The 23,131-nt window shown below is 48.6% G+C and overlaps 11 protein-coding genes across 11 annotated transcripts; 4 read left to right on the top strand and 7 right to left on the bottom strand.

Moving 5' to 3' along the window:
* Positions 1 to 146: 146 nt before the first annotated feature.
* Positions 147 to 1,596, bottom strand: HETIRDRAFT_115378 (uncharacterized protein; the record flags this gene model as incomplete). Its single annotated transcript, XM_009543826.1, has 4 exons — positions 147 to 242; positions 369 to 556; positions 620 to 929; positions 985 to 1,596. 4 exons carry the CDS (start codon positions 1,594 to 1,596, stop codon positions 147 to 149), a joined length of 1,206 nt encoding a protein of 401 aa, XP_009542121.1.
* A 4,759-nt stretch (positions 1,597 to 6,355) lies between these two features.
* On the bottom strand, positions 6,356 to 6,688 carry HETIRDRAFT_44016 (uncharacterized protein; the record flags this gene model as incomplete). Its single annotated transcript, XM_009543503.1, has 1 exon — positions 6,356 to 6,688. One exon carries the CDS (start codon positions 6,686 to 6,688, stop codon positions 6,356 to 6,358), a length of 333 nt encoding a protein of 110 aa, XP_009541798.1.
* Positions 6,689 to 6,863: 175 nt separating this feature from the next.
* On the bottom strand, positions 6,864 to 8,344 carry HETIRDRAFT_448412 (uncharacterized protein; the record flags this gene model as incomplete). Its single annotated transcript, XM_009543825.1, has 4 exons — positions 6,864 to 7,127; positions 7,363 to 7,649; positions 7,746 to 8,210; positions 8,293 to 8,344. 4 exons carry the CDS (start codon positions 8,342 to 8,344, stop codon positions 6,864 to 6,866), a joined length of 1,068 nt encoding a protein of 355 aa, XP_009542120.1.
* Positions 8,345 to 9,350: 1,006 nt separating this feature from the next.
* HETIRDRAFT_168514 (uncharacterized protein) lies at positions 9,351 to 10,238 on the top strand (the record flags this gene model as incomplete). Its single annotated transcript, XM_009543824.1, has 1 exon — positions 9,351 to 10,238. The coding sequence occupies one exon, from the start codon at positions 9,351 to 9,353 to the stop codon at positions 10,236 to 10,238; it is 888 nt and encodes a 295-aa protein (XP_009542119.1).
* A 308-nt stretch (positions 10,239 to 10,546) lies between these two features.
* Positions 10,547 to 10,924, top strand: HETIRDRAFT_42812 (uncharacterized protein; the record flags this gene model as incomplete). Its single annotated transcript, XM_009543462.1, has 1 exon — positions 10,547 to 10,924. A coding segment is annotated over one exon (378 nt), but the record flags the coding sequence as incomplete, so codon positions are not given.
* A 993-nt stretch (positions 10,925 to 11,917) lies between these two features.
* On the bottom strand, positions 11,918 to 12,196 carry HETIRDRAFT_309259 (uncharacterized protein; the record flags this gene model as incomplete). Its single annotated transcript, XM_009543823.1, has 1 exon — positions 11,918 to 12,196. A coding segment is annotated over one exon (279 nt), but the record flags the coding sequence as incomplete, so codon positions are not given.
* Positions 12,197 to 14,291: 2,095 nt separating this feature from the next.
* On the top strand, positions 14,292 to 15,191 carry HETIRDRAFT_424615 (uncharacterized protein; the record flags this gene model as incomplete). The annotated part of the gene is made up of 1 exon (XM_009543822.1): positions 14,292 to 15,191. The coding sequence occupies one exon, from the start codon at positions 14,292 to 14,294 to the stop codon at positions 15,189 to 15,191; it is 900 nt and encodes a 299-aa protein (XP_009542117.1).
* A 1,971-nt stretch (positions 15,192 to 17,162) lies between these two features.
* Positions 17,163 to 17,555, top strand: HETIRDRAFT_311229 (uncharacterized protein; the record flags this gene model as incomplete). Its single annotated transcript, XM_009543821.1, has 1 exon — positions 17,163 to 17,555. A coding segment is annotated over one exon (393 nt), but the record flags the coding sequence as incomplete, so codon positions are not given.
* Positions 17,556 to 20,102: 2,547 nt separating this feature from the next.
* On the bottom strand, positions 20,103 to 20,412 carry HETIRDRAFT_414313 (uncharacterized protein; the record flags this gene model as incomplete). The annotated part of the gene is made up of 2 exons (XM_009543820.1): positions 20,103 to 20,329; positions 20,388 to 20,412. 2 exons carry the CDS (start codon positions 20,410 to 20,412, stop codon positions 20,103 to 20,105), a joined length of 252 nt encoding a protein of 83 aa, XP_009542115.1.
* A 26-nt stretch (positions 20,413 to 20,438) lies between these two features.
* Positions 20,439 to 20,705, bottom strand: HETIRDRAFT_310571 (uncharacterized protein; the record flags this gene model as incomplete). Its single annotated transcript, XM_009543819.1, has 1 exon — positions 20,439 to 20,705. The coding sequence occupies one exon, from the start codon at positions 20,703 to 20,705 to the stop codon at positions 20,439 to 20,441; it is 267 nt and encodes an 88-aa protein (XP_009542114.1).
* A 1,044-nt stretch (positions 20,706 to 21,749) lies between these two features.
* On the bottom strand, positions 21,750 to 22,955 carry HETIRDRAFT_168518 (uncharacterized protein; the record flags this gene model as incomplete). The annotated part of the gene is made up of 4 exons (XM_009543818.1): positions 21,750 to 21,806; positions 21,857 to 22,545; positions 22,602 to 22,644; positions 22,701 to 22,955. 4 exons carry the CDS (start codon positions 22,953 to 22,955, stop codon positions 21,750 to 21,752), a joined length of 1,044 nt encoding a protein of 347 aa, XP_009542113.1.
* Positions 22,956 to 23,131: the final 176 nt, after the last annotated feature.

The following is a 23,131-nucleotide window of genomic DNA, read 5'->3' as shown; positions in this document are numbered from 1 at the left end:
TCTTTCGGACGAGGTCGTACAGTTTAACGTCTTGAGGGATGAACCTAGTTTTATGTCGTTGCGGACAATACATTAGTTTTGGGTCATTTCGGACCCCTATAGGGAAGGAGTTCCTCAACTTCCTTACCCCCCTTCTTGCCTCTCAATTAGTCCTCTCTAGTAATCATAGGGTCCTTGGTAGCCATCGCCTCCTTCATCAGGTTGATAGTAGGGATCGGCATCGTCATAATTTCCTGGATCATCTAGAGCATCCCATGCATCGAGCTCGGATTGAGTCCAAGAGCAATTTCTTCTAGCCTCCGAATCAGTGCGGCGAGTTCTGCGGCTACTTCGGTTATTCTGTCCCTCGTCTATACAAAATTGAGTACTAGTAGGAGGCGTTCCAGGCCAGTGTCGAACACTCCCGCCAACAGTTGTTCCGCGGCGGAGGGTTGCCTGACTTCCTCGACTCCTCCTTCCTTCATTTCTTTGATAGACAGGCGGTTCCTCCTCGTCGGTACCCCCATGAGATAGGGGAAAATTTCATATCCGGTGAGAGGAGGAAGTCGCAGGATTGCTATGCGCTATATGAATTTCTTGTTGTCTCGGTGGAGGGCATTCCACGACCATGTGCGGAGACCTTCTTGGATTTGGTACAGACGTGGGACGTTCTCCGGGACGTGGTACGTTCCAAGTGACAACGCGGAAAGGATCGGTTCTACTTGGTTGGACGGCGCCCAGTTCTCCGGTGAAGAGGAGAGCTGGAAGGAGCTCTCTGTTGACATACTGGGAGAACTTGTCGGGATGGATGAGGAAAGCTTATGGTCGTCCGTCGTTGTGTTCGAACCAAGAGGCCATGTCAGGGTCAGTTTGGAGGGCGAGCCCTCTGATCTGGAGACTGGCACTAGCCAGTTGTTGAGGTATGTCGCTATTCTCATTTCCGGGTTGCCCTGCCGAGAAGTTAGCGAGTCATTGTAGGGCCATGGCTGTGGCCATTTGTATTACCGCGGAGATAGTGTTTTGCTGGAGGAGCGTGTCCGTGTGTCGCTCCAATTCTCCGGAGTGAGGATCTGTACCAAGGGTAGTTCTTCCCATGGAGCGGGGAACCTGTCCACCAACTGATACTGACGGAGGTGTAGTTCCCTGTATAACTAGTACCAGTTCAGTTTCTCCATGGCTTGGGAGTTGAGCTGCTGTTCTTGCTCGTAGTCCCGAGGGACCTGCAGCTCCAATATTTGTCGTGATTGCAGCAGGAGGTGGAACTCCCACTGGTATTTCGTCAGAGCCCGGTGGGTTTCTGTCATCAGGGTTTTCATTCCGTGATGCATTTCGTGGGCTTCCCTTGGGTGATGGTCGGCGGATTCTTTCTCTTTCCTTGAACTTGGCGTAATCCTCGGCGTTGTCATCCGAGAAGTTATTGAGATGTGGGGTGAGGGTGACGATGGCGGGCTCTGGTTGGGGAGGACTAGTTCCTCTATCAATTCGTCCAGCATTGGCTCGGTGAGGACTGGTTCCTCTGTCCACTCGTCCGACATCTGGATTGGACACCATAAGGACGACATCGGGGGAGGAGTTTCTAGATGGGGATGAAGCATTGTGGTCTTTGTGGAGGAGCATTTGGGTGAGGGAAATGAACTTGAGAAAAGTGGGGAAGATGATCTGTTAGAGCTTTCTTGTTGCTCTTTTTATAGACTTCCCTCCACTTTTCAGGATACTCCCAGATGAGGTTTGTCAGGGTATTGGTCATGAAACTCTTTCATGGCTTCCTCCGCTGTTCCTTTTAGGAGAGTATAGGGTTCCCAGGTGTTATCTGCCTCGGGGTATTCTGCCCACTTGACCAGATACTTGGTTCCCCGTCCTTGCCTTTTTGAATCCACGATCATTTCCACTTCATAATGCTCTTCATCATTCAATACCTCCGGTAGTGGTCTTGCAAAGCTTTCTCTGTGTGCCTTGGTTTCCCTATATCTTGTGAGTGTTGCGGTGTGGAACACTGGGTGAATCCTCCAATGCTGGGGAATTTGAAGTTTATACGCTAGGTTTCCCACTTTTGCCAGTATTTTGAAAGGTCCATATCTCCTAGGGGCAAGTTTGAACTTTGGATGGGTCGTCCGGATATGGGTTTATTCTAGCCATACTTGGTCTCCTTCTTTCCACTGGGGAAGTTTCCTGTGGAGATCCTGGTCTTTGGCATAATTGCTGGCTATTTAAAGACTGGCTGCGGCTTCTTCCTGGACTTCTGTGATTACCTTAATGCGTTCAGCTACCGCGGGTACTCTTGTCTCTAGCGTGGTGTCAGCTAAATAAGAAGGATTGAACCCGTATAGCACTTGGAAAGGAGATTTTCCCGTGGTCGAGTGCTTCCGCGTGTTATGCAAGAATTTGGCAAACGGCAGAAGGTCTACCCAGTTATCTTGGTGGTAGTTGCAGAACATTCTCAGGAATTGTTCGATCTCCTGGTTTACCCATTCTGTTTCTCTATCTGTCTAGGGATGATACGCCATGCTGAGAGCCGTGGTGATTCCTAGCCATTTCCAGAGTTCTTGGGTGAACTTGGCCGCAAATTGAGGGTCCCGATCGGACACTATTTTGGTCGGCAGCCCATGTCAATTGAAAACGTTATTCTGGAAAAGCACGGTTATTTCTTCTGCCGTGATCGTTTTCTTGCATGGGGTGATGACTATGCCTTTGGACAGAACTTGGTCCACTACCTCATTGATTGAGTCAAACCCTTTGCTTTTGGGTAGGTCCGTGACGAAATCTGTTGAGATAAACCGCCAAGGGACGTTAGTGGTTTCCAAAGGTTGGATAGGAGGGTGTGTCTTATGCGTCAAGTTCTTTGTGGGTTGACATACGGCGCATCCGTCCACATATTCATGGACAAATTTGGTCATGTTTTGCCACCAGTAATGTCTTTGCACCATTTCTAACGTTTTGGCTCTACTAGGGTGTCCTACCGCGGGTGCGTCATGATGCGTTTTGACAATAAGCCTTCGGATGGTGTTGTCTCTTGGGACACATATGTGGCCGTTATGTCTAGTAATTCCGTTTTCGTGTGTCCAATGTCCCAATAGCCCCCTCATTCCTTGTGGCCCTACCCGCAAGAGTTTTACGAGGGCTACCCTTGTCAGGGCATCATGTTCTGATTTTGAGAGTCGGATGAGGGAGAAGAGGTCTGAGGATGCGATTTCCGTGGACTTTATGTGCCATGTCGGGGACGGTTCTACCAGTGTTTTGTCAGATTTGTTAAAAAGGTTGGCTGGGAGCAAAATTTGAGCTTTGTTGTCAGATTCTACCCCCTCACTTAGATCTGGACACCTAGACAGAGCATCGGAATGGTTTGTAGATCCTGCTTTATAGCTGAGTGTAAAGTCGAATCTGCTCAAATAAAGGCTCCAATGGGCGTGTCGTCGTGACAAATCTCGCGCTGTTTGGAAATGTTCCAGGTTTTTGTGATCTGTCCAGATCTCGAATGGGTGTCATGCACCTTCGAGGTAATGGTTCCAGTGTTCCAACGCTTTTATAATAGCCAAGAGTTCGCGATCGTGGACATCATAGTTCCGTTCTGCTGGTGAAAATGACCTGGAAAGGAAAGCAACTGGGTGCCAGTCACCATCTTTTCCTTCCTGTAGGAGGGTAGCCCCGTAAGCAATTAGTGATGCGTCCATCACTAGTCGGTATGGATGCATAGGGTCCGGGTAATTGAGAACGGGTTTGCTGATAAACACTTTCTTTAATCGTTCAAAGGCTTCTTGGCATTTCGAAGTCCAATTCCATTTTGCATCCTTTTTGGTGAGATCATGTAGAGGGTGCGCGATAAGTGAGAATTTGTCGATGAAGTGCCTGTAGAAATTTCCTAGACCTAAAAAGGAACGAATGTCTTGGACTGTGCGTGGAATTGGCCAATCTTGTATAGCATCCACCTTCGAGTCTTCCATGGCGACATGGTCTTTTAAAATTGTGTACCCTAGATATTGGAGTTTTTCTTTATAAAACTCGCATTTTTCTGGTTTCAAGTAGAGGTCGTTGTTGCATAAGATCTGGAAAACTTGGTTCAAGACTTGAATGTGCTCCGCCATGGTTTTGGAAAAAATGAGGATGTCGTCCATATATATGGTTATTTTCCGGACTATGATGAGTTCTCTGAAGATCATGTTCATCATGGCTTGGAAAGTGGCCGGTGAGTTGGTGAGGCCAAAGAACATCACCGTGGGTTCGTAAAAACCCAACAGAGTAATGAAGGCTGCCTTCCACTTGTCTCCCTTTTTGATTCATATATTGTTATATCCCCATTGTATGTCCAGTTTGCTAAAAATGGTGGCCCCTTTGATCACGTCCAACAGCTCCTGGATTAATGGAAGGGGGCACACATTTAGAATGGTGTACAAATTCAAATGGCGGTAGTCCTGTACCGGGCGCAGTTTTCCATCTTTCTTTCCTATAAAGAAAAATGGGGCTGCTGTTTGCAAGGTGGATCGATGGATGGTCCCCCGAGTGAGATGTTCCTTGATGAATTTTTCTAGTTCATCATGTTTCTCTGGGCTCAAAGCGTAGATTTTTGGCACTTGAGGTTTGAAAGTCGGTTTCAGGTCAATAGTGTGGTCCCAATAAGTATGTTCCGGGAGTTGCTGCAACTTTTGTTCACTGAAAATGTCCAAGAATTGGTGGTGCGCCTTGGGGACTCTTTCCTTTAGATTGGTAACGACGATTTTGTCTTCCAAATCCTGGTTGAAGCTGGCAAATCCTAATGGTTCGGGAGCCAGTTTCCAAATAACTGGTTCCTCTGTGGCCTGTTTTCCTGAGGGTTTATCTGGGAGATCAGGTTCTCCCTTGTTTGGTGAAAGAGATGGCTTGATTTGGGCCTTTCGTTTCTCTTCTGCGTTAATGAGCATGGGTATGCTCTAGGCACCAATACCCCACTTTTCGCAGCTTTTCAGTATTCTTTGACCATTCGGCACACTTAAGACCGACCGATCCCGATCCGTTCGGCGATCTCAGCCATTTGTCAGGTGCCGACTTTCCATTTAGACCTCCGCACAGTTGTTCGGAGCTGTTCACAGTCATCCTATCCATCTATCATCACTCTTAGCAGTAGGGGCTCTCCACAGACTGTCGCGGCCGATCGCCGATCGGTTCGGTATGCTTCACATGGTTGGCACATTTGGTCGGCTTCGGTGTCCCGAATCGGAGGCAGCCGAGCACTTTGTTGACTCAGAACGGATCTGTCTTTCTATCTCTTATCATCCTTATGCCTTCTGTTGACCTATCCTTTGTTATCTTCAGAGCTCCCAAGTTTCTAAATGGTTTACCTATGTGGCATGTGGTTCTTATCTCCAGGTCCATGTGCACTCACCTTGGTAATCTCTCCGCTTATTTAGACTTTAGAGTTATTGCTTCTTATCTTATAGTGTCCGCAACATCATTCCCTTATCTTCTTTACCTTTGATCACTCTTGGCATGCATTTCCGATTGCTCTATGCCTCTGCCAATCTCCTTATCTTGTACCTGTTCGGACTTACTATAAAAGGGCACCTATGGCCTTGCAATACATCAGCTTTGGCTCCCCCCTTGTTCGGACTCTATTTGTGTGCTTGTGTCTATGAGACTTTGAGCCATTGCTTTCCGATCCTTGTTCGCATTTTGCCCTTTTGTTTTGTGTTGTTGCGTTCGATTGCAGCCCTCTGTCAGAGCCCTCGTCGTCTTGCTCTCTCCCTCTCATCTAGTTTGTCATCCTCTGCCAGTGTCCAGTGTAGCCTTGCACCCATTCCCTTCCCTTTGCGTCCCGATCAAATCTCAACCAAACATCGACCAACCAACCAACCAACCAACTAACCTACCTACTGACCAACCGACCGACCAACTGACCAATCAACCAAACGACCGACTGACCGACCGACCTACCGACTTACCGACTGACCGACCGACCGACTGAGTATTTCGATTTCGGAGTTGTTTGTTCACTACATTCTGAACACTTTTAGTATGCTCCCTTGTTGGTTGTTGCACAGCTTATAGTTCCTTGCACACTAGAACCAGCTCCTGCCTACTATGCTTGTAGAGGTGTTTCTTGGGTGTGTTTCACACTTAGAGGCATCACTAGCATATCAGCGTATTTCCTTATGTCCTGTAAGAGCCATTTCCTTTTGAGGTATGCTCGTAGTCAGACACCAAATGTCCCGCTATGGTCGCGGAGTCCTACATCCTCCGATAGTCTTCGGAGATATTCTAGGCGCTATTTTTCGCGCTCACTGATACATGGTTTATGCCATGGCTCCACGTTTGATAACTGCCCATTGTTTGGTGGTTCTTCCCTTGCTCTAGTAAACCCATGTGGTTGGTGGCATTTCTGGGGGCACCGATCAAAGTTCACTTCACATCACCTCCACTCAATGGAGGGATCGTGGTATTTCAACCAATCTGTTCCCAGGATAAGGTCGTCCTTTCCTAGATTGGAGATAAACATCTGGACACGCTCAGTGTGTGTTTGTCTATGGATGTCCCAAATGATGAGGTTCACATCCAAGGCGGATCGGATGAGACCTGCTTTATTAATAGTGTCATCGACATTCCGGACGCGGATGGGGTTATTGAGTGTGTAGGTGGGGAAACGATGTCTCCTAACCCATGTCTCGTTTACTATGACCCCCTCGCATGCCGAGTTGATGGTTGCCTTTGCTCCAGCATTTTGGTACCTGTTTGACACCTTCATGTTTAGGCGTATGGGGGTAATGATGCGGTCGTTCATTGCTCCAATATGAATACATTTGTCTGCGTCAAACTCAGGCCTTCCTTGACCTCTCTCCTTCGCTGGTGAGGGAGAGGTTAGGAAAAATGCTTCGCGTGTCCCAAGATTACTTCTCTTGCTTCATCCTCTCCTAATTCTCCTAACACTGCTCTGATGCGAGCAGAATGACTGACGCCTCCATTCCCTTGTCGTCCGTCAGGCGACATGACGCGTCGCTGATGGTCCGTCTGGGGTTGTCTGGATGGGGCAGAGTACGGACGTTCCATCGAAGGACCAGGTTGTGGTACCCACTGGTCGTCGCGATGAACATTCTCTGCCTCCATTCCTCGATATATTCCCGCTTGGTTTCCCATAGTGGGTGCGTCGTCTTCTCCTTCCAGATCAACTGCGCAGTTTCCTCTCCCTGTTGTACCCATGCGTCTCTTCAAGTTTCCTCAAACTGGGCAAACGCCTCTACAGGGTGACCAACAGTTAGCACTAGAGTGCCCTAACTTTCCACAATTGGAACAAGAGGTGGTTCGCTTGCCGTCAAACTTTCTCTTTTGACTTTCGGCGTTACGCTTCCTAGTAGCGTCGATGTCCATGTCAACCACCTGGTTATTCATTTTGTGAGGAGTGTTTGTGGAATTATAGCGAACAGCGGGTTGGGTGTGAAAGTGGTTTAGGTAGTCGCTGCGAAAGGAGGTGGAGTTGGCGAGGATGGCCTTTTGAGCAGATCTGGCTCTGAGCTGTCCGTCTATTTCACAGGCCGTATTAATCCAGTCTTGAATAGTGTCCTTTGTTTGGACTTCCTTGTCATATATTTTGTCCATGACGCGCGGGTCTAACCCGCATTGGAAGTAAGGGACTTGCTCCTTGTCAGAGATGTCGGCATCGGCGGCAATGAGGATGAACTGGTTGGAGTACTCATCAACCGTCATTCTTCCTTGGGAGAAGGCCATGAGTACACTTCACGCTTTATTGGTCTTGCCTGTTTCCCTAAACTGGAGTTTGAACTTTGTTAAAAAGTCCCTCCAGGTACCTAGATCAGTGGGAGGGTCCGCTCCAACTGATTTGAGGAGGAAGTTCTTGGCCCAAGCTCCTGCCGTGCCATATCTCATGCATGAGAGCACAAGGGATATCTTGTCTTGATTGGTCTTGTACTGATCAGATTCTGCTGCAAAAAGAAGGAGGCATTGGAGCATGAACTTCTGGGATTCAATGTGGTTGCCTGTGTAATTGTCTGGGAGTTTGACCTTTTTTCTCCCGGGTTGTACTGTCGCAGAAGGGGGGTCTGTAGAAGTCGAAGCTTGTCCCGACATTTCGGCAAGTGGTTCGTTTCGGGGGTTGATCGGTGTTTGGTCTGGTGATGAGTCGGAGTCTGATTGTGAGGTTGTTTCTTCTTGCTCCAAGTCTTCGGGGATTACCGGTACAGGTTCCCTGTATTGGGGTGCTAGTTCCCACTGGCTCTCTATTTCGTTCCAAATGTCCTCTTCTTCTGTTCCATCTTCGAGAGTGAAGTAATAACGCCCATTTCAGTATGAGCAGTTATCGTGATTTGTGTTATGAAACGCTTCACCTATGCTTACCCACCCCTCTCACCTTCTTGATAAGGACTCGTAGGACCTTTCTCCCGACCATACCTCGCATTCCTGTTCCACTGATACTTGGTCCGTGCATCTGCTTGTACATATTTATGGATACTGCAGCGCAGTGTGGAAGCCCTAGGCTATCCACTTCTGTCCAATCTAAGGACTGCTGTTCGCACAGTCTCCTCTGATTCCAAGGCATTAGTCTGATCAGTCCTTTGACTTCTCCCATCATCGCTTGTGGCCTAGGATCTCCTCGTCCCAAACAGCCGTTCGTGACATCTGGATAGCCTCTCTTCACAAAAATCCTACTCCACCTTTTCTTTGCAGCAGAACACCAGCTAGTTACATACGGCGCTAGGCAGTCCCAAAAGACAAGCGTCCATCGATTGTAATAGTTACTATACACTTCGAGCAAACGATTGGACAATTCCACTTTAGTGTGGGTCATTTCAGGTTGTAGAATACTTCTATCTGGTAATCAACCCAGTGGAGGTACAACCAAAACAATTGCACTCGACGTTACGTACGGTACTATACCAGAAGCAGAAATACTATACCCAGCTAGGAAGAGCTGCTGTTGCCTTGACCCTCGAACCTTGATCAGGTCGAGACTAGCGCGGGCTCTTTGATCCAACAAAACGACTTCCCAAGGTTCAGGAAGAAGTGTAGGGTGAGTTCCACACGGAACCGACTACTTGAAACACTCCGACACATTCGTCCATTTCGGACAACCTATCAGAAGAACATCCAAGGGAAACTGGGTTTACGTAGGAGGACAGAATAGCGGAAGAACAGTTGACGCCCCACTAGTACCCTGGGAAGACAGGAAGGCACCCCTCAGAACCGTAGATTCCCCCACCCGAACAAGACCTGCTCTGTCACCAGTTGACATCCCCAAAGAAGAAATCGAAGAAACCCCAATTCCTGCGGGAGTATTAACCCCGGTCGACGAACAAGACCCGGAACCTATAGCAGGACCGAGTCAACCAAACCCAAACCCAAACCCACAACCAAACCCTTTACCAGCTATAGGAACCACAGACAACGAGGACAAAATGTCAGACAAAGGAAACAAGCCAAAAGATTTCGATGGCACGAGGTCAAAATATAGAGAATGGATCTATGAATGTCACATGTACATTCTCACCAACCCGACCAAATATGACACTGATAAGGATAAAACCCTAATGGTGTTATCATATATGAGAGAAGGGACGGCGTCACTCTTCGCCCAGAAGTACTACTTCGACAGGGAACTTCGAGAATACAAGGCAACGGAGACAAGAAAAACATGGGGAACGTTCAAGGAATTCTTAAAGGAGTTAGCCGCTGCATTCAAAGATGAAAGTCTCAAACAGAAGGCGAGACAAAAATTATTCACAATGAGAATGGGAAAACGATCAGCGGACGAATTTGTCACGGATTACCTCATGATGGCAGGAGAAAGCGGATTCGATCTCAAATCCACCGTCGACTATTTCCACCGAGCCATACACCCGGAAATTCTCAAACAAATCTACAGGCTCCCTGATATGCCGACAACCATGGACAATTGGGTAAAATACACCCGAAGGTTCGATAACCAGTGGAGGGAGCTGCAAAGCATAAAAAGCTCCGTACCCTCCACCGCTGTTCGATCCAACAACCCTTTCCGCTACAACTCCTCCAACGCTCCCTCCTCCATGAACAACTCCGTCGTCCCTATGGCCGTAGATTCGGTCCGAACAACCCTCACAGACAAAGAGTGCAACCGCCTCAGGATGGAGGGTGGGTGCTTTTACTGCCGTCAAAAAGGACATATGGCAAACCAATGCCCTGCTAGGGGTTCGTCTAGGGTACATGAAGGGTCAGCTGGATATGTTCAACAAGGTGGTAGAACGATGGGGAACCGCTCGGCTCAGGCCAGCAGCAGGATGGGAGGCGGAGGAGGCGGCTATGGCTGAGCGTTCTCGACAGGAGCTTCAAGCAGTACTCAGGGAGGCACTGCGACGCAAGGTAGAGGTGTGGCGACGACTAACCCGTTCCGAGCCAGACTCGCAGCTCGCCAAGCCCACGCATCCGGACCGGATGCGCCTGTACGTGCGGAGGAGCCTGAGATTAGCCGAGAAGAGATCCAAAAGGTCATAGGAAAAATGAGATGGGACGAACAGGAGGCACTCCTTCAGGAGTTGAATGAGATGAGCAAGCGGAAAGAATCGGATTTTTAAATAGGCCTACGGCTCCGGTGTACCGTAGACCTACTCCAAACTCTCCTGTAAAAACAATCATACAGCTTACCAAATCCAATCAGAAATCGTCTATGAGGATAAACGTGCATCTGAAACATAAGGAGGGAACCACCGAAGCCCGAGTACTGATCGACTCAGGAGCAGAAGGACTTCTCATCAACAAACAATTCTGTTTAAACAACAACATATCAATGCAGAAAATCGACAGACCCATCCCTGTGTTTAATGTGGACGGCACAGCCAATGATGGAGGAAAAATCACCGACAAAGCCTGCCTGCTTATGAGAATAACGAACGAAGAAGGTGATTACCACGACGAACAATGCGAACTACTAGCCGCCAACCTAGGAGGAGAAAACGTAATCCTAGGAATGGATTGGCTGCATGAACATAACCTGTAAATCGACTGGGTAAAGAACAGTCTTACGTTCTCAAACTGCGCTACCACGTGTCTAGTCAGCCGACCTAAATTCACCATACAGGCACTAGTGCCTACCCAGCAAAGAAAAAATAGAACAGTTGGGTATTCCAGAATAGAAGACGACTTGGAAGAAGACGAAGCTGAGGATACCTTCTTTTCCAAATTCTACAAAGAATGGTATTACCAAGATCCACTAGAAGTGCATCCCCTCGAAGCAATTCACATCGGCTCCATTGGAAACAAGTTACAACAACTGGCAGAAAAAGCGAACAAAACGAAAACGGAACGACCTATTGAAGAAATAGTCCCGGCATACGTTCTTAAACGATTCGCCAAAATCTTCAGCCAGGAAGCGTCGCAACAACTTCCAGAACATTCACAATGGGATCATAAAATCGACATGAAACCAGGATGGGAACCGACGGGATGTAAGCTATATCCCCTGACAGAAGAAGAAGAAGACCAGCTGCATGAAATGCTTCAAGAACATTTGAAACGAGGAACCATTAGAATATCCAAATCCCCGCAAGCATCACCCTTCTTCTTCGTAAAAAAGAAGGAAGGTAGCTTACAGCCGGTTCAAGACTATCGGAGGTTGAACGAGTGGACAATAAAAAACAAATACCCACTACCCCTAATTGACAACATAATAAGAACCATCGCCAAATCGAAAGCAAGGATCTTCTCCAAGTTTGATGTAAAATGGGGGTACAACCACATTTGCATAGCAAAAGGTGACAAATGGAAAACAGCCTTCATGACTAAATTTGGCTTGTTCAAATGCCTTGTGATGTTCTTTGGTCTTTGCAATTCACCTGCCACTTTCCAAACTATGATGAACATCATCTTCCATGACCTCATTGTTGCACAGGTCCTTGCAGTCTACATGGATGACATCTTGGTATTTACAAAGACCATAGAAGAGCACAGACGCGTAACGACCCAAGTCATGCAAATACTCTTGGATAACGATTTATTCCTGAAACCTTCCAAATGCACCTTCGGGACAAACACAGTTGAATACCTTGGGTTCATCATTTCCGCGGATAATATATCCATGGACCCGGTCAAGGTCGATGGAATCGCCGCCTGGCCAACCCCAAAGAACCTGAAGGAAGTACAGTCCTTCCTCGGCTTTGGAAACTTCTATCGCAGATTCATCGAAGACTTCGCTACCATGGCCCGACCTCTCAATGACCTCACAAAGAAGGATGTACCATTTGAATGGACTCACGAGAGAAACGAGGCATTTGAACAGTTAAAGCACTGCTTCACATCTACTCCCGTCCTTATTCACCCAGATGGTAATCGGCCCTTCCGCCTTGAAACTGATGCGTCGGACTTCGCTTCTGGCGCCATCCTATCGCAAGAAACGCCCAACAACGGATGGCACCCTGTCGCTTACCTGTCCAAATCTTTCAATGCAGCTGAGTGGAATTACGATATCTTCGATAAGGAGTTACTTGCCGTCATACACGCCCTCGATCACTGGCGCGTGTACCTCGAAGGTGCACGACACCCGTTCGAGATCTGGTCCGATCACAAAAACCTCCTATACTTCTCTACTGCGAGAACTCTCTCCCGCCGCCAAGCACGTTGGTCACTTTTCCTCTCCCGCTTCGACTTCACCCTCGTCCACAAACCAGGCATTACCCACAGGCCCGATGCTCTGTCCAGGCGTCCAGACCTAAAAGAGGGGGTAAAATTTGACAACAAAGACCAGGTATTATTACAACCCCAAATGTTTGTCAAAAGCGCAACAGGACAAGGAACAGTTGAAATGCTTGACAACCAACTAAGACGAAAGTTAAAAGAAGTCACGGCCAAAGATAAAGAAGTAATGGACGCAATGGAGCTTATCAAAGCATCAGGACCTAGAGCACTCTCAAAAGGCTTATAAGAGTGGAATTACGAAGACAATCTCATCTGGCATAGAGGAAAAATATACATTCCGCCAGATGATGAACTTAAAAGACAAATCACAAAAATGTACCATGATTCACCAGCAGCTGGACACCCAGGAAGATGGAAGACCTATGTCCTAGTATCAGACAACTTCTGGTGGCCAGGAATGTCCACATTCATAAAGGAATATGTAACGGGATGCGCAACATGTCAATATACCAAAAACATCACGCATCCCACATGCACCCCGCTTATTCCAAACGAAATACCAGAAGGACCCTGGCAAACAGTCACAATGGACTTCATTACGGATCTTCCCCAAGTTGGACCATATAACGCCATTCACATAACAGTAGACAGAAGCACCAAGGGTGTTGTCTACACCCCATGTGATAAAACCATAGATGCCGAAGGAACCGCTGACCTCTATATGAAAAACATCTGGAAATGATACGGACTTCCAAGGAAGATTGTATCCGATAGAGGTCCACAATTTGCGGCCAGATTCACAAAGGAACTATGGAAAAAACTAGGAGTAACAACAGCACTATCAACCGCCTACCACCCAGAAACAGATGGAGAAACAGAAAGAGTCAATCAAGAGCTAGAACAGTACCTACGAGCATTCTGCAACTACAAACAAACAAACTGGCCCGAATTATTGCCATATGCTGAATTTGCACACAACGTCAGGGAACATTCAGCAACTCACCAATCGCCATTTAAACTCATGTATGGCTATAACCCAACCTTTGTACCTCCGATCACACCAAGATCCGACATCCCAGGCGTAGAACAAAGGTTGGAAAGGCTAAAACAACTACGGCAAGAGACGAAGGCCAGCCTAGAAGTTGCAGCTGAACTAATGAAAAGGAAAACAGCCGAAAACAAAGTCAAATTAGAAGCAGGACAGAAAGTTTGGCTATCGGGAAAAAACATCACCACCACGCACCCGAAAGACAAACTAGCCCCAAAACTGCACGGACCATTTGAAATAGAAAGCAAACTAGGACCGGTGACGTACAAATTAAAGCTTCCGCCAACATGGAAAATACACCCCGTATTCCACGCCTCGTTAATCTCACCCTATCAAAAAACAGCCACACATGGCCCCAACTTCGAACAACCACCACCTGACCTCATAGACGGACAGGAGGAATACGAAGTCGAAGAAATTCTTGACAAGAGGAAACGAGGACGCGGGTATCAATACCTAGTACACTGGAAAGGATACCCAAGCTCCGCAGATGAATGGGTCATGAGAGCAAACCTAGGGAATGCTAAAGAACTTTTGGAAGCATATGACGCGCGACATCATAACTTACCACTACGGGCAGCCCTCGCAAACATCGGACAAACAAAGTCAGAAACATATAAAAACCCAAATTCAATCATTACAATTCCCTCATCCCTTCAATCACTCATTCACTCTCCCAGCGAACATGTCTTCCAGCGAATCCATCTACCTCTCTTCTGAAGACACTCTCGTCGAACGACCCTACGAAGAAACACCCTCCACTGAACCCTCCATTCCTTTGACTCCCGAGATGTCCATAGTAGAAGAACGATCCGTACCATGGGACACAGACAAAGAACAAGCAGCGCGGGAAGCGGAAGAAGGGTTTAGCGAGTATCTGGAAGGACTGGACAAGGACGAACGACGACAAGACGAGATGATCAGACTACTCACGGAGGACTTCAACAGACCTTCACCTTCCCGCTCTCCCTCTCCACCGCCCCTTGTCCGCACACAAAGCGAGGGGATCATATTCCCCGATAGAGAAACGTACCTGACGACTCCCGTCGCTTACATGATGGGGCTTATCGAAGGCACGCCGAACACTGAATTTGTGTCGGGACCAACACGACCGGAGGTACGAAGAGCATTAGAGATCTTAGAAGAGGAAAGGAGTTTTGTCCGACATGCACAACGAGCCTTACAGATCAGAGAGGGAACGCTCATCGCCCGCATTAATGCAGGCGAGAGGAAGCTCATAGGTCTAGACCAGACAACACCTCTTCAGGACACCTTTCATCCCGCCGACGACATCACCCCTGTTACCGAATATCACATGCCGACCATGGCTGTGGTATCTCGTGCCTCGTCTTCGGCCTCAAATGGAGCACCACTTCACCCAATGCCGGGGGCTTATCCCACGGAACGCGGCAGAGGAAGGGACGTCTATAGGTTCGCACAACTATCGCCTCGCTACCACGTCATACCCGCACGACTGGGCTTAATCTGCCCTTCTACCCGAACTCGACTTCCCCTTCCCTTCGTCGAGTATGACTCCAGCGAGTCCGACACCCAGCCCATCATCCTCCGTCCTCGAGGTGCTTGAAGAATGAGACGCTGATGTCCGGTACGACATAAAACTGCCGGGGCAGACGACGGTTCGAATCCGTTGGGCCGGTACCCACTGCCATGATGAGACAAGGGACTCGGCTCTAAAACGCAGTCCCTGCATGGTTGGTAACGAGGTGGGGTATCGTGACGTCCGTACTCAAGGGCTATCGCGTCACGACTCGACTGTGGGCAGCGAGAATCTGTGCCCTAAATATTATTTTGTATGACTCAGATCACATGCATTGCTTATGTTTTTCCTGGACTATTACTTACCGTCTCTGGCACTGACGGCCTAGAAGGGGGGGTAATGTTATGAAACGCTTCACCTATGCTTATCTACTTTTCTCACCTTCTTGATAAGGACTCGTAGGACCTTTCTCCCGACCATACCTCGCATTCCTGTTCCACTGATACTTGGTCCGTGCATCTGCTTGTACATATTTATGGATACTGCGGCGCAGTGTGGAAGCCCTAGGCTATCCACTTCTGTCCAATCTAAGGACTGCTGTTCGCACAGTCTCCTCTGATTCCAAGGCATTAGTCTGATCAGTCCTTTGATTTCTCCCATCATCACTTGTGGCCTAGGATCTCCTCGTCCCAAACAGCCGTTCGTGACAATTTGGAGGGGAGAATCTGTTGTTGTCTTCGTAGACCCAAAAGTCCCCTTTGCGCCGGATAGGGCAGTTGTTGTGACAGAGTTGGTTATTTATACGTCTAGTGCCGGGTGGATACTCCTGGCCTAGGTCTTGCTCCAGGGTGTGTGTGGTAACACTTCCTTGATGGGGGTCTATTTCCCCACTGAGCAAGGTTATGAGAGAGAGTGTGGCAGCAAGCTAGTGCGAGCAAGATAGGGGCAGAAGAGTCTATTCTGGTGTTACAAACTGCTTGTTTGGTAACCCCAAGAGTAGGAGGTTCTTCCCTAGGTCGCTCGTAGAGAGAGGGTAGAACGAGGGTCTCGACTGTACGTGTAGCACAGGAGCCAGAGATGTATTGCGATGTAGCAATGAAGTGGACAGTATAAAGACTGCCTAAGAATGAAGTACTGTGGTAGGAAGACCACAGTGAACAAAGAGAATAGACTGAAGATCCTCAGCCTACTCTATGGGCCTTTTATACTACTTTAGGAAATAGGGCGTGAGAATACCATATATGTATCCGTAGGTATTTTCTAAGACGTCTCTCTCAATAACGACTACTCTTGTGCTTCTCCGTTCGTCTCCTTCTGGCCAGGAAAGACTAGGAGCTCTATGCCCGGTATGTGAGTAGTTTGTAAGGCGGCATTCTATGCCCATCACAATATGGCTTGTGATACTCAACTAACGATAAGGTGATCTGTTGGGAGTAGATGACCAAGGCTATTATCTGTACCTTGTTGTACGCCTCAACCTGTGAGGCCGCTTGATATTTGTGATGATTGTGTCGGAATAGACCGCTGATGAGCATGCACCTGCGCTAGGGTCCGAGGGAGGTATTTGGGAAGCTTTGGGGAGATACCAAACAGCGCTAGACAAGTACCGAAGACGCCGACTTTACCGAACACGGTCGGCTCCTACCCGACCAACGACAAGCCACCGAAGGACGTTCGGCAGCACTTGGGTCAGTTTGCCCACACTTCACGTACTCACCATGACCACATAGGAGTGTTACGATAAGTGTTTACGAGATCAAAGCCAGTAGTCCGTATCGGCCAAGGTCCTCCGTGAGTCGGTCGGTCCTTATTGCTTATCTTCCCAACTTCCACATGGTTGGTCAAATGCGATCTTGCACCATTTCTTGGCTACCCTGGTCGTACGATACCTCTTCTTTATTTTTCATTGGTTCTCCAACGCCTGTTCCGTTTACCTACGCTCGGGCGATGGATCCCGAACGTTCGGGATTTCGCCATTGCTGATTAACTTTTACCTTGTCACCTTCGGAACCCATATGGACATCTCACCTACCTTCTTATCTTCTCTGATTGCTAAGGCTTGGCACCCATTTGACATCTACTCTCATTTCTTGTTTAATATTTTACTTAGAGGCTCTGTTTACTATAAAAACCTACATACACCTCTGGAATAAACCAGCTTTCGCACCCCACAGTTCAGAGCTCATTTGCACCCGTCTCAACCATCGAAATTGTCTTCGTCAACTTCCGAAAACTTATCATCCTTGTCGTTCGGCCTCATTCGCGTTCATACTCGTCTCTTTGCTCGTACCCCCGTCCTCCCTCGTATATTGTCAGAGTCCCGTGTGGCTCTTGAAGCACGTAGTTGTCGGTCGCGACACTACCTTCTCGTTACCAACCGCATTGCCGACACGACCGACCGAACGTTCGGTTGGTGTTCGGCGCAGTCCCGAAACCGTTCGGGCGTTATAATCTCACACTCCCTGATTACCTCTCAGTACGCCTTCAATTTCCAAAGTCACCACTTACAATTCCTTGTGTATCAGATACTAGCTCCAGTACCCCTGCATTAGAGGTTGTTTTAGTGTTGTGCTCGGCATTTAGAACTACCTCTAGCGTATCACCGCCATTAAGGCCCAAGAAAACGTGATCATAACAGCAACCGCACCCATACCCTCTCGCTACCGCTGCCGATCCCCTGCTCGCACTCACACAAGATGAGAGCTCTCGATGCCCTGCACCCATGCTGCCGCCCACCCTGTCCGCACTCGTACCCTCTCGCTGCTGATGCTGATCCCACCCACGCTTGCACAAGATGAGTGTGGGCTTGTCTTCTTTTAATACCGCCACCCACCTGCACCTGCAAGTGTGGGCCTGTATCCTCTTGCTGCCGCCGCCCACCTTGCCTGCGCTCATGCTCTCTCGCTGCCGCTGCCGATCCTCACCGCCCGTGCTCGCACAGAATGAGTGCATGCTCGTATTCTCTTGCTGTCGCCGCCCACCTTACCTGTGCTCATATCCTCTTGCTGCCGCTGCCCACCTCGCTTGCGCTCATACCCTCTTGCTGCCGCTGCCAATCCTAGCCACCCATGCTTGCACAAGACGAGTGCGGGCTTGTGTTCTCTTGCTGCCGCTTCCCCTCCTGCCTGCACCCGTACCCTTTCATTGACCCTCTTGTTGCCATGCGCAGACTGTCGAGCCTCAAACAGAGTCCAAGATGGAGGACTATGTGCCACTCACAATCCGGTGTGCTCATTTTAGATGCAGGGCTGTCCTTTGTTCGTAGTATTTTGCATACAGTAGAATGATAATATTTTGATGGTGATAATGTTGTATGAAATACCTGTGTGAGGCTGCAGACAGGGTCTGAGCTAATGACCAAATCTCTGACTATTGTTCTGGATGAGCTCTGACTGGTCTGAACTAAGACAGATGCAGAAAGGTAACCTCCTGACGGCAGAGTCTTGTTCTGACCTCTGATTGGTCTGAGCCATCTGAGTTCAGAACAATCAGAAGCTCTCAGACCTGGATCAGACATCGGCCGATTTCCTGATGCTCGCGCGAGGGTGATCACTCTATCTGGCATTGTGGACCCCTTTCATAGTTTACAGCCCATTGATGCTCCTGCTCAGATAGTGGAGCATGTTGAGCTCTCAGTACGGGCTGAAGACAATTGTATCACAGAGCTTCCGGAAAACCTGTTCGCTAATCATGCCCCCCTCTTGCGTACTGCTTATTTTTCTGGGTTAGCGATCCCTTAGTCCTCCACAGTCTTTCATAATTTGACCAGCCTCAAGGTGTATGGAAATTCTGCCGAGAACTCTTCGATGCCACCATATGATACTTTTTTCGACGCATTGTCCGAAATGTGTTATCTGGAGACACTTTTGATCTACGACGCCCTCCCTCCCCTTTCTGCTTCGACATCTGGTCAGCCACGAAATACAATCGCACTCTCTCATCTTTCGAACTTGACTTTGGGAGGAGTCTGGTCGTGTTGTATGACATTCCTGGAAATTGTGGAATTTCCACCCCTTTCTGAATTGTTTCTCTCTTGTGACTGCGAAGAAGAGGAGCTTTCTACTCGCTTTCTGCTTCCCGTCCTTGAGAAACAAGGCGGGAAACCGGGACTTGTGCCCCCTCTTCGGACCATTCAGATGAATCGCCCTCCATCCTCAGGGTATATATTTTTCCATGGCTGGCGGCATTGTGATCCTCGTCACTCTTCCGAAGGAGCCACGATTCCAGTTACTTTGAGACTTTATAATAGCTGTCCGCAATGGCAGATCGAATGTGACATATTAGGAGCTTTTTTCACCCAAGAGACGGTGAATCTCTTTATCGATGCAGACCCTCTTTGGGACTTGGCGATGTTTCGCAGTGTAGTTGGACGTGCTCAGTCTGAAGCGCATCTCCCTCTCTAAGTCCATTCTACGACCATTTTGCATTGCTATGAAGAAGGACATGGATACCACAGCTCCAGAGCAGACTCCAGCCGAGTCGTACAGCGAGCATATTCCTTTCCCCAGCCTTAAGGTCATCCATTCACACCCCTTGCGAGTCTCAAACGTGTCCAAACTAGATCGCACTGTAGGTTTCTTGACCCGTGTGCTCAGAAAGCGCACTACATTGCGGGCTCCTATTCGACAGATCGACATTATCCAACCGGATCTGCCGGAAAAGTGGATGGAAGAGCTGAGAGCTGTTGTGCCCAACGTTACTTGGCGTGGAGGACGAGCCGCAGACCGCTTCAAATTCAAGTCGGAATTGTTCGACGCGATCTCCCAGAGAGGCACTAAATGCCAATCAGTTGGTGCAGAGAACCGAGACGTGACTTAAGGGGACAAATCTGTGTCCGCCTTGTAGTTTTATGCCACCGCGTCAGTCGGTGTTTCATAAAGGAAACGGTGTACTTTTTTTTTTTGATCTCGGAAAAGATTACGATTTAATTCAAACGAACATCAGGGTCAGATAAAATCCCAGCGAGTGCGAAGTGAATGGGATCATTTGCGAAAGAAATCAAGCAGAGATATCAGTACCTGGCATAATTTGCAGAGGGTTTGATCCGGGAAGATCCACACGGTTGGAGCCGGAGTGTCGTTCAACAGCGATGATAGTGTCATACACATTATCAACGAAAAAATCTCGACAAGTCTGGTTGTAAGGACAGCATATGACCCCCGCTCCTATGTCAACGTCGCATATGGCTTGACTTGGATCGCAGGATGTCACTAAATGAAGGATGTCTAGGGAGGTCAGGGGTTGTGAGAGCGATGAGAAAGGTATGCAGAAGGGACAACTCACAGGGGGCGCAGATTGAGGATCGCATCTCTTCTAAGATCGTCCTTCGCTCAGTCAGGCAGCTCGTCGTGAACGTGGGGCGAATTGGTGTGGAGAAGCACATGATGAGTTGCGCTTACGCGAAGGCGAATAACAGCAAATACATTGGAACGATGTTGTCACGCGTGAAGGGCCCAAGAGACCAGAATGATTCGCAGAAAGCAAGACGAGAACGAAAAGCAAAGTGAGAATGACAAGCAAAGCAAAATTGACAAGCTGAACAAGGGTGTAAAAGTCAAGCGAGCGGGCCAAGTAGAGCGAGAACAACAGCCAGGATGACATGAAAGACAAGCAGAGCGAGCAAGACAAGCACAAGGATTTCAAAGACAAGAACCAGGACAAGATCAAGTGATTGGGAAATCCAAGCGACGAGCAACAAAGCCAACACAGGAATGCGAGCAAAACATAACCAGCAAGGCAAGAACCACGAGTGAGAGCCAGGAGACAAGACCAAGATATTTCAATAGATAGAGCGTTAACAAGTTGTTGTCCGCAAGCTTCGAGCGAGCCTTTGCAAATCCGCATATGCCAGAGCCAGCAAACATTCGTGGAGATCAAGAATATTACGACTGTACATGTAGACAATAAAACAACAGATGCTTGACTGATGTCCGTGGTAACGAAAGCGGATCATCAAACTCACGGATGATTCACATCCGCTCACTAACGATCCCATCTCTCCAGGAATCACCTTGCGCGCTTGAATTTGGCGTCCGGACCCAAATATGTCAACCTTGGTTTTGACCTGTGCATTCAAGCTGGCCAGATATACTGAGGATGGTGCCAAGATAAAGCAGTACACAACAAAAATCACAAAGAGGAGTGCGGAGGCAGGAAGGAAAGGAAAGTGAAGGAAGACGAGACGGAGAGTAGCACAGAGCAAAGACATACAGAGTAAGCGAGATAGAATCCATAGACCTGGACAGCCATAGGACACCAGCGCGCCGTCAGCCAGCAATCCAGAGCAAGGCGGAAGGCAAAGCTAGAGACACCAGAAAAGCTCGCCAAGATGCCCGAGGTCATGGTCACCCGAATATCGTTCGCTGCCTGGCCTAGGTTGCTTGATGTCGTGCTTGAAGGCGATCGTGCCTTAGAATACAACATTGATCCTCAACTGCGTCGCATAATGATGTGTGATACTTGAACCTTGGAGTGGACGTTGTTGATAAGGTGCTAGTGCTTCATTATCTATAGCAAGGGTTTCGCCGACAAAAGAAATGATGCACAGCCGGATGGAGACGCACCTAGAAATGTAAGACGTATATGCGACTCAGTATTTGCGACAGTGGAAAAAGGTATGAAAGACTCACCGGGGGCGGACACCCCCTAACTGACGACCCGATCTCTTGCAGATTGAAATAGTCGTGTCTGGCGGTGCGGGACCTAAGTGATAGAACGGTTAGGTGGACTTACACTGACAAGATATTCGTTACCAAGATGGGCTGAGAGGGTCGCCAAGATGAACCAAAAGAGAGAGACAAGAATCGGAGAGAAGCAAGAGAGATTGAGAGCGTCGCCGAGATAGACCAGGGCCACCGAGAGTGAATAACAGCCAAAACAAGATAGACGAGCAAGAAGATAAGATTGAGATAGGCCAGGACGAAGACGGAAACGAGCAAAGATTGACATGAGACATCAGAAACCAAGATCAAAGCCACAGCGAGGAAAGGAGAAAGTGAGGACCAAGTAAAACAGAGAAAGCATGCCACAGCGATCAGCAAAAAAAGAGAAGGCCAAGAGAGAAGACAAGGCGAGGACGAGAAGGAGCAAGCCAGACAGAGCAAGCAAGCCAGATCGAAGAGAGAACACAGAGAGACGGGAACCCAAAGCGAGCATACAACACAGCAAAGAGCGAGCAGACCGCAGCCAAGGACATCAAAGCGCAGCAAATAATGATAAGAGACAAGAACCACCAGTGGGAGAAAGAGCAAGAGGATGAGCAAGACAGGCAAGACAGAACCCAGACATGTTGAAGAGACACACCAGCAACCAAACATCGAAGCCACCTCCAGAGAACGATACAGCCCAATGCCACAGACCAAAGCCACAGATCCCAGAGCAGTGTCGCCAGAAGATACAACGCGGCCAGTGAACTTGCTGTCGTGCTTGAAGGCGATTGTGCCTGCGAATGCGTCGTTGAGCATCAATGTATACGAACAGTGGTAAAAAAACGTGTACCTATGAGCTTGACGTCGTGTTTGAGGCGATCGTGCCTGATAACCTAGAGCGCGTCGAGGTTCAATGGGAAAAGTGGCGAACGGCATGGATGAAATGTACCTGTACAGATGAAGGAGGGCGCAGAGAGGATAGTAAGTAATGAAGTGCATGAGAGAGGATAAGGGGGGTGGGGGTGGTGGGGAGGAAGAGTGCGTGATGGAAAGAAAGAGGAGAGAACGGCGAGGCTTTATAGAGTTGGGGGTCACCAATGTCCCTTTGGCACCACCCATCGGTTAACGCGTGCGCCTTCGCTGCCACCGCTATTCGCCACAACATGACAAACGCCACGCTTCTCTGTCCAGCCACCTCGCCCATTATAAAAAGAGAACCGGTGCCTTGTGCGATCGGGGTGATAGGCGTCGTTGATTCGTCGGGGACAAACACGATGCATGAAGGCAGATGAAGGCTCGAGGCTTCTCGGAAAACGCCGCCGCGCGCCACTCATACTCACAGGAATATTGTCCCTGCGGAACTTTTTCATAGACCTAAGT

Source organism: Heterobasidion irregulare (assembly GCF_000320585.1).
Source record: "Heterobasidion irregulare TC 32-1 unplaced genomic scaffold scaffold_02, whole genome shotgun sequence".
Lineage (NCBI taxonomy): Eukaryota > Fungi > Basidiomycota > Agaricomycetes > Russulales > Bondarzewiaceae > Heterobasidion > Heterobasidion irregulare.
The sequence above is the reverse complement of the archived record's forward strand: the minus strand, read 5'-3'. Positions and strand labels throughout refer to the sequence as shown.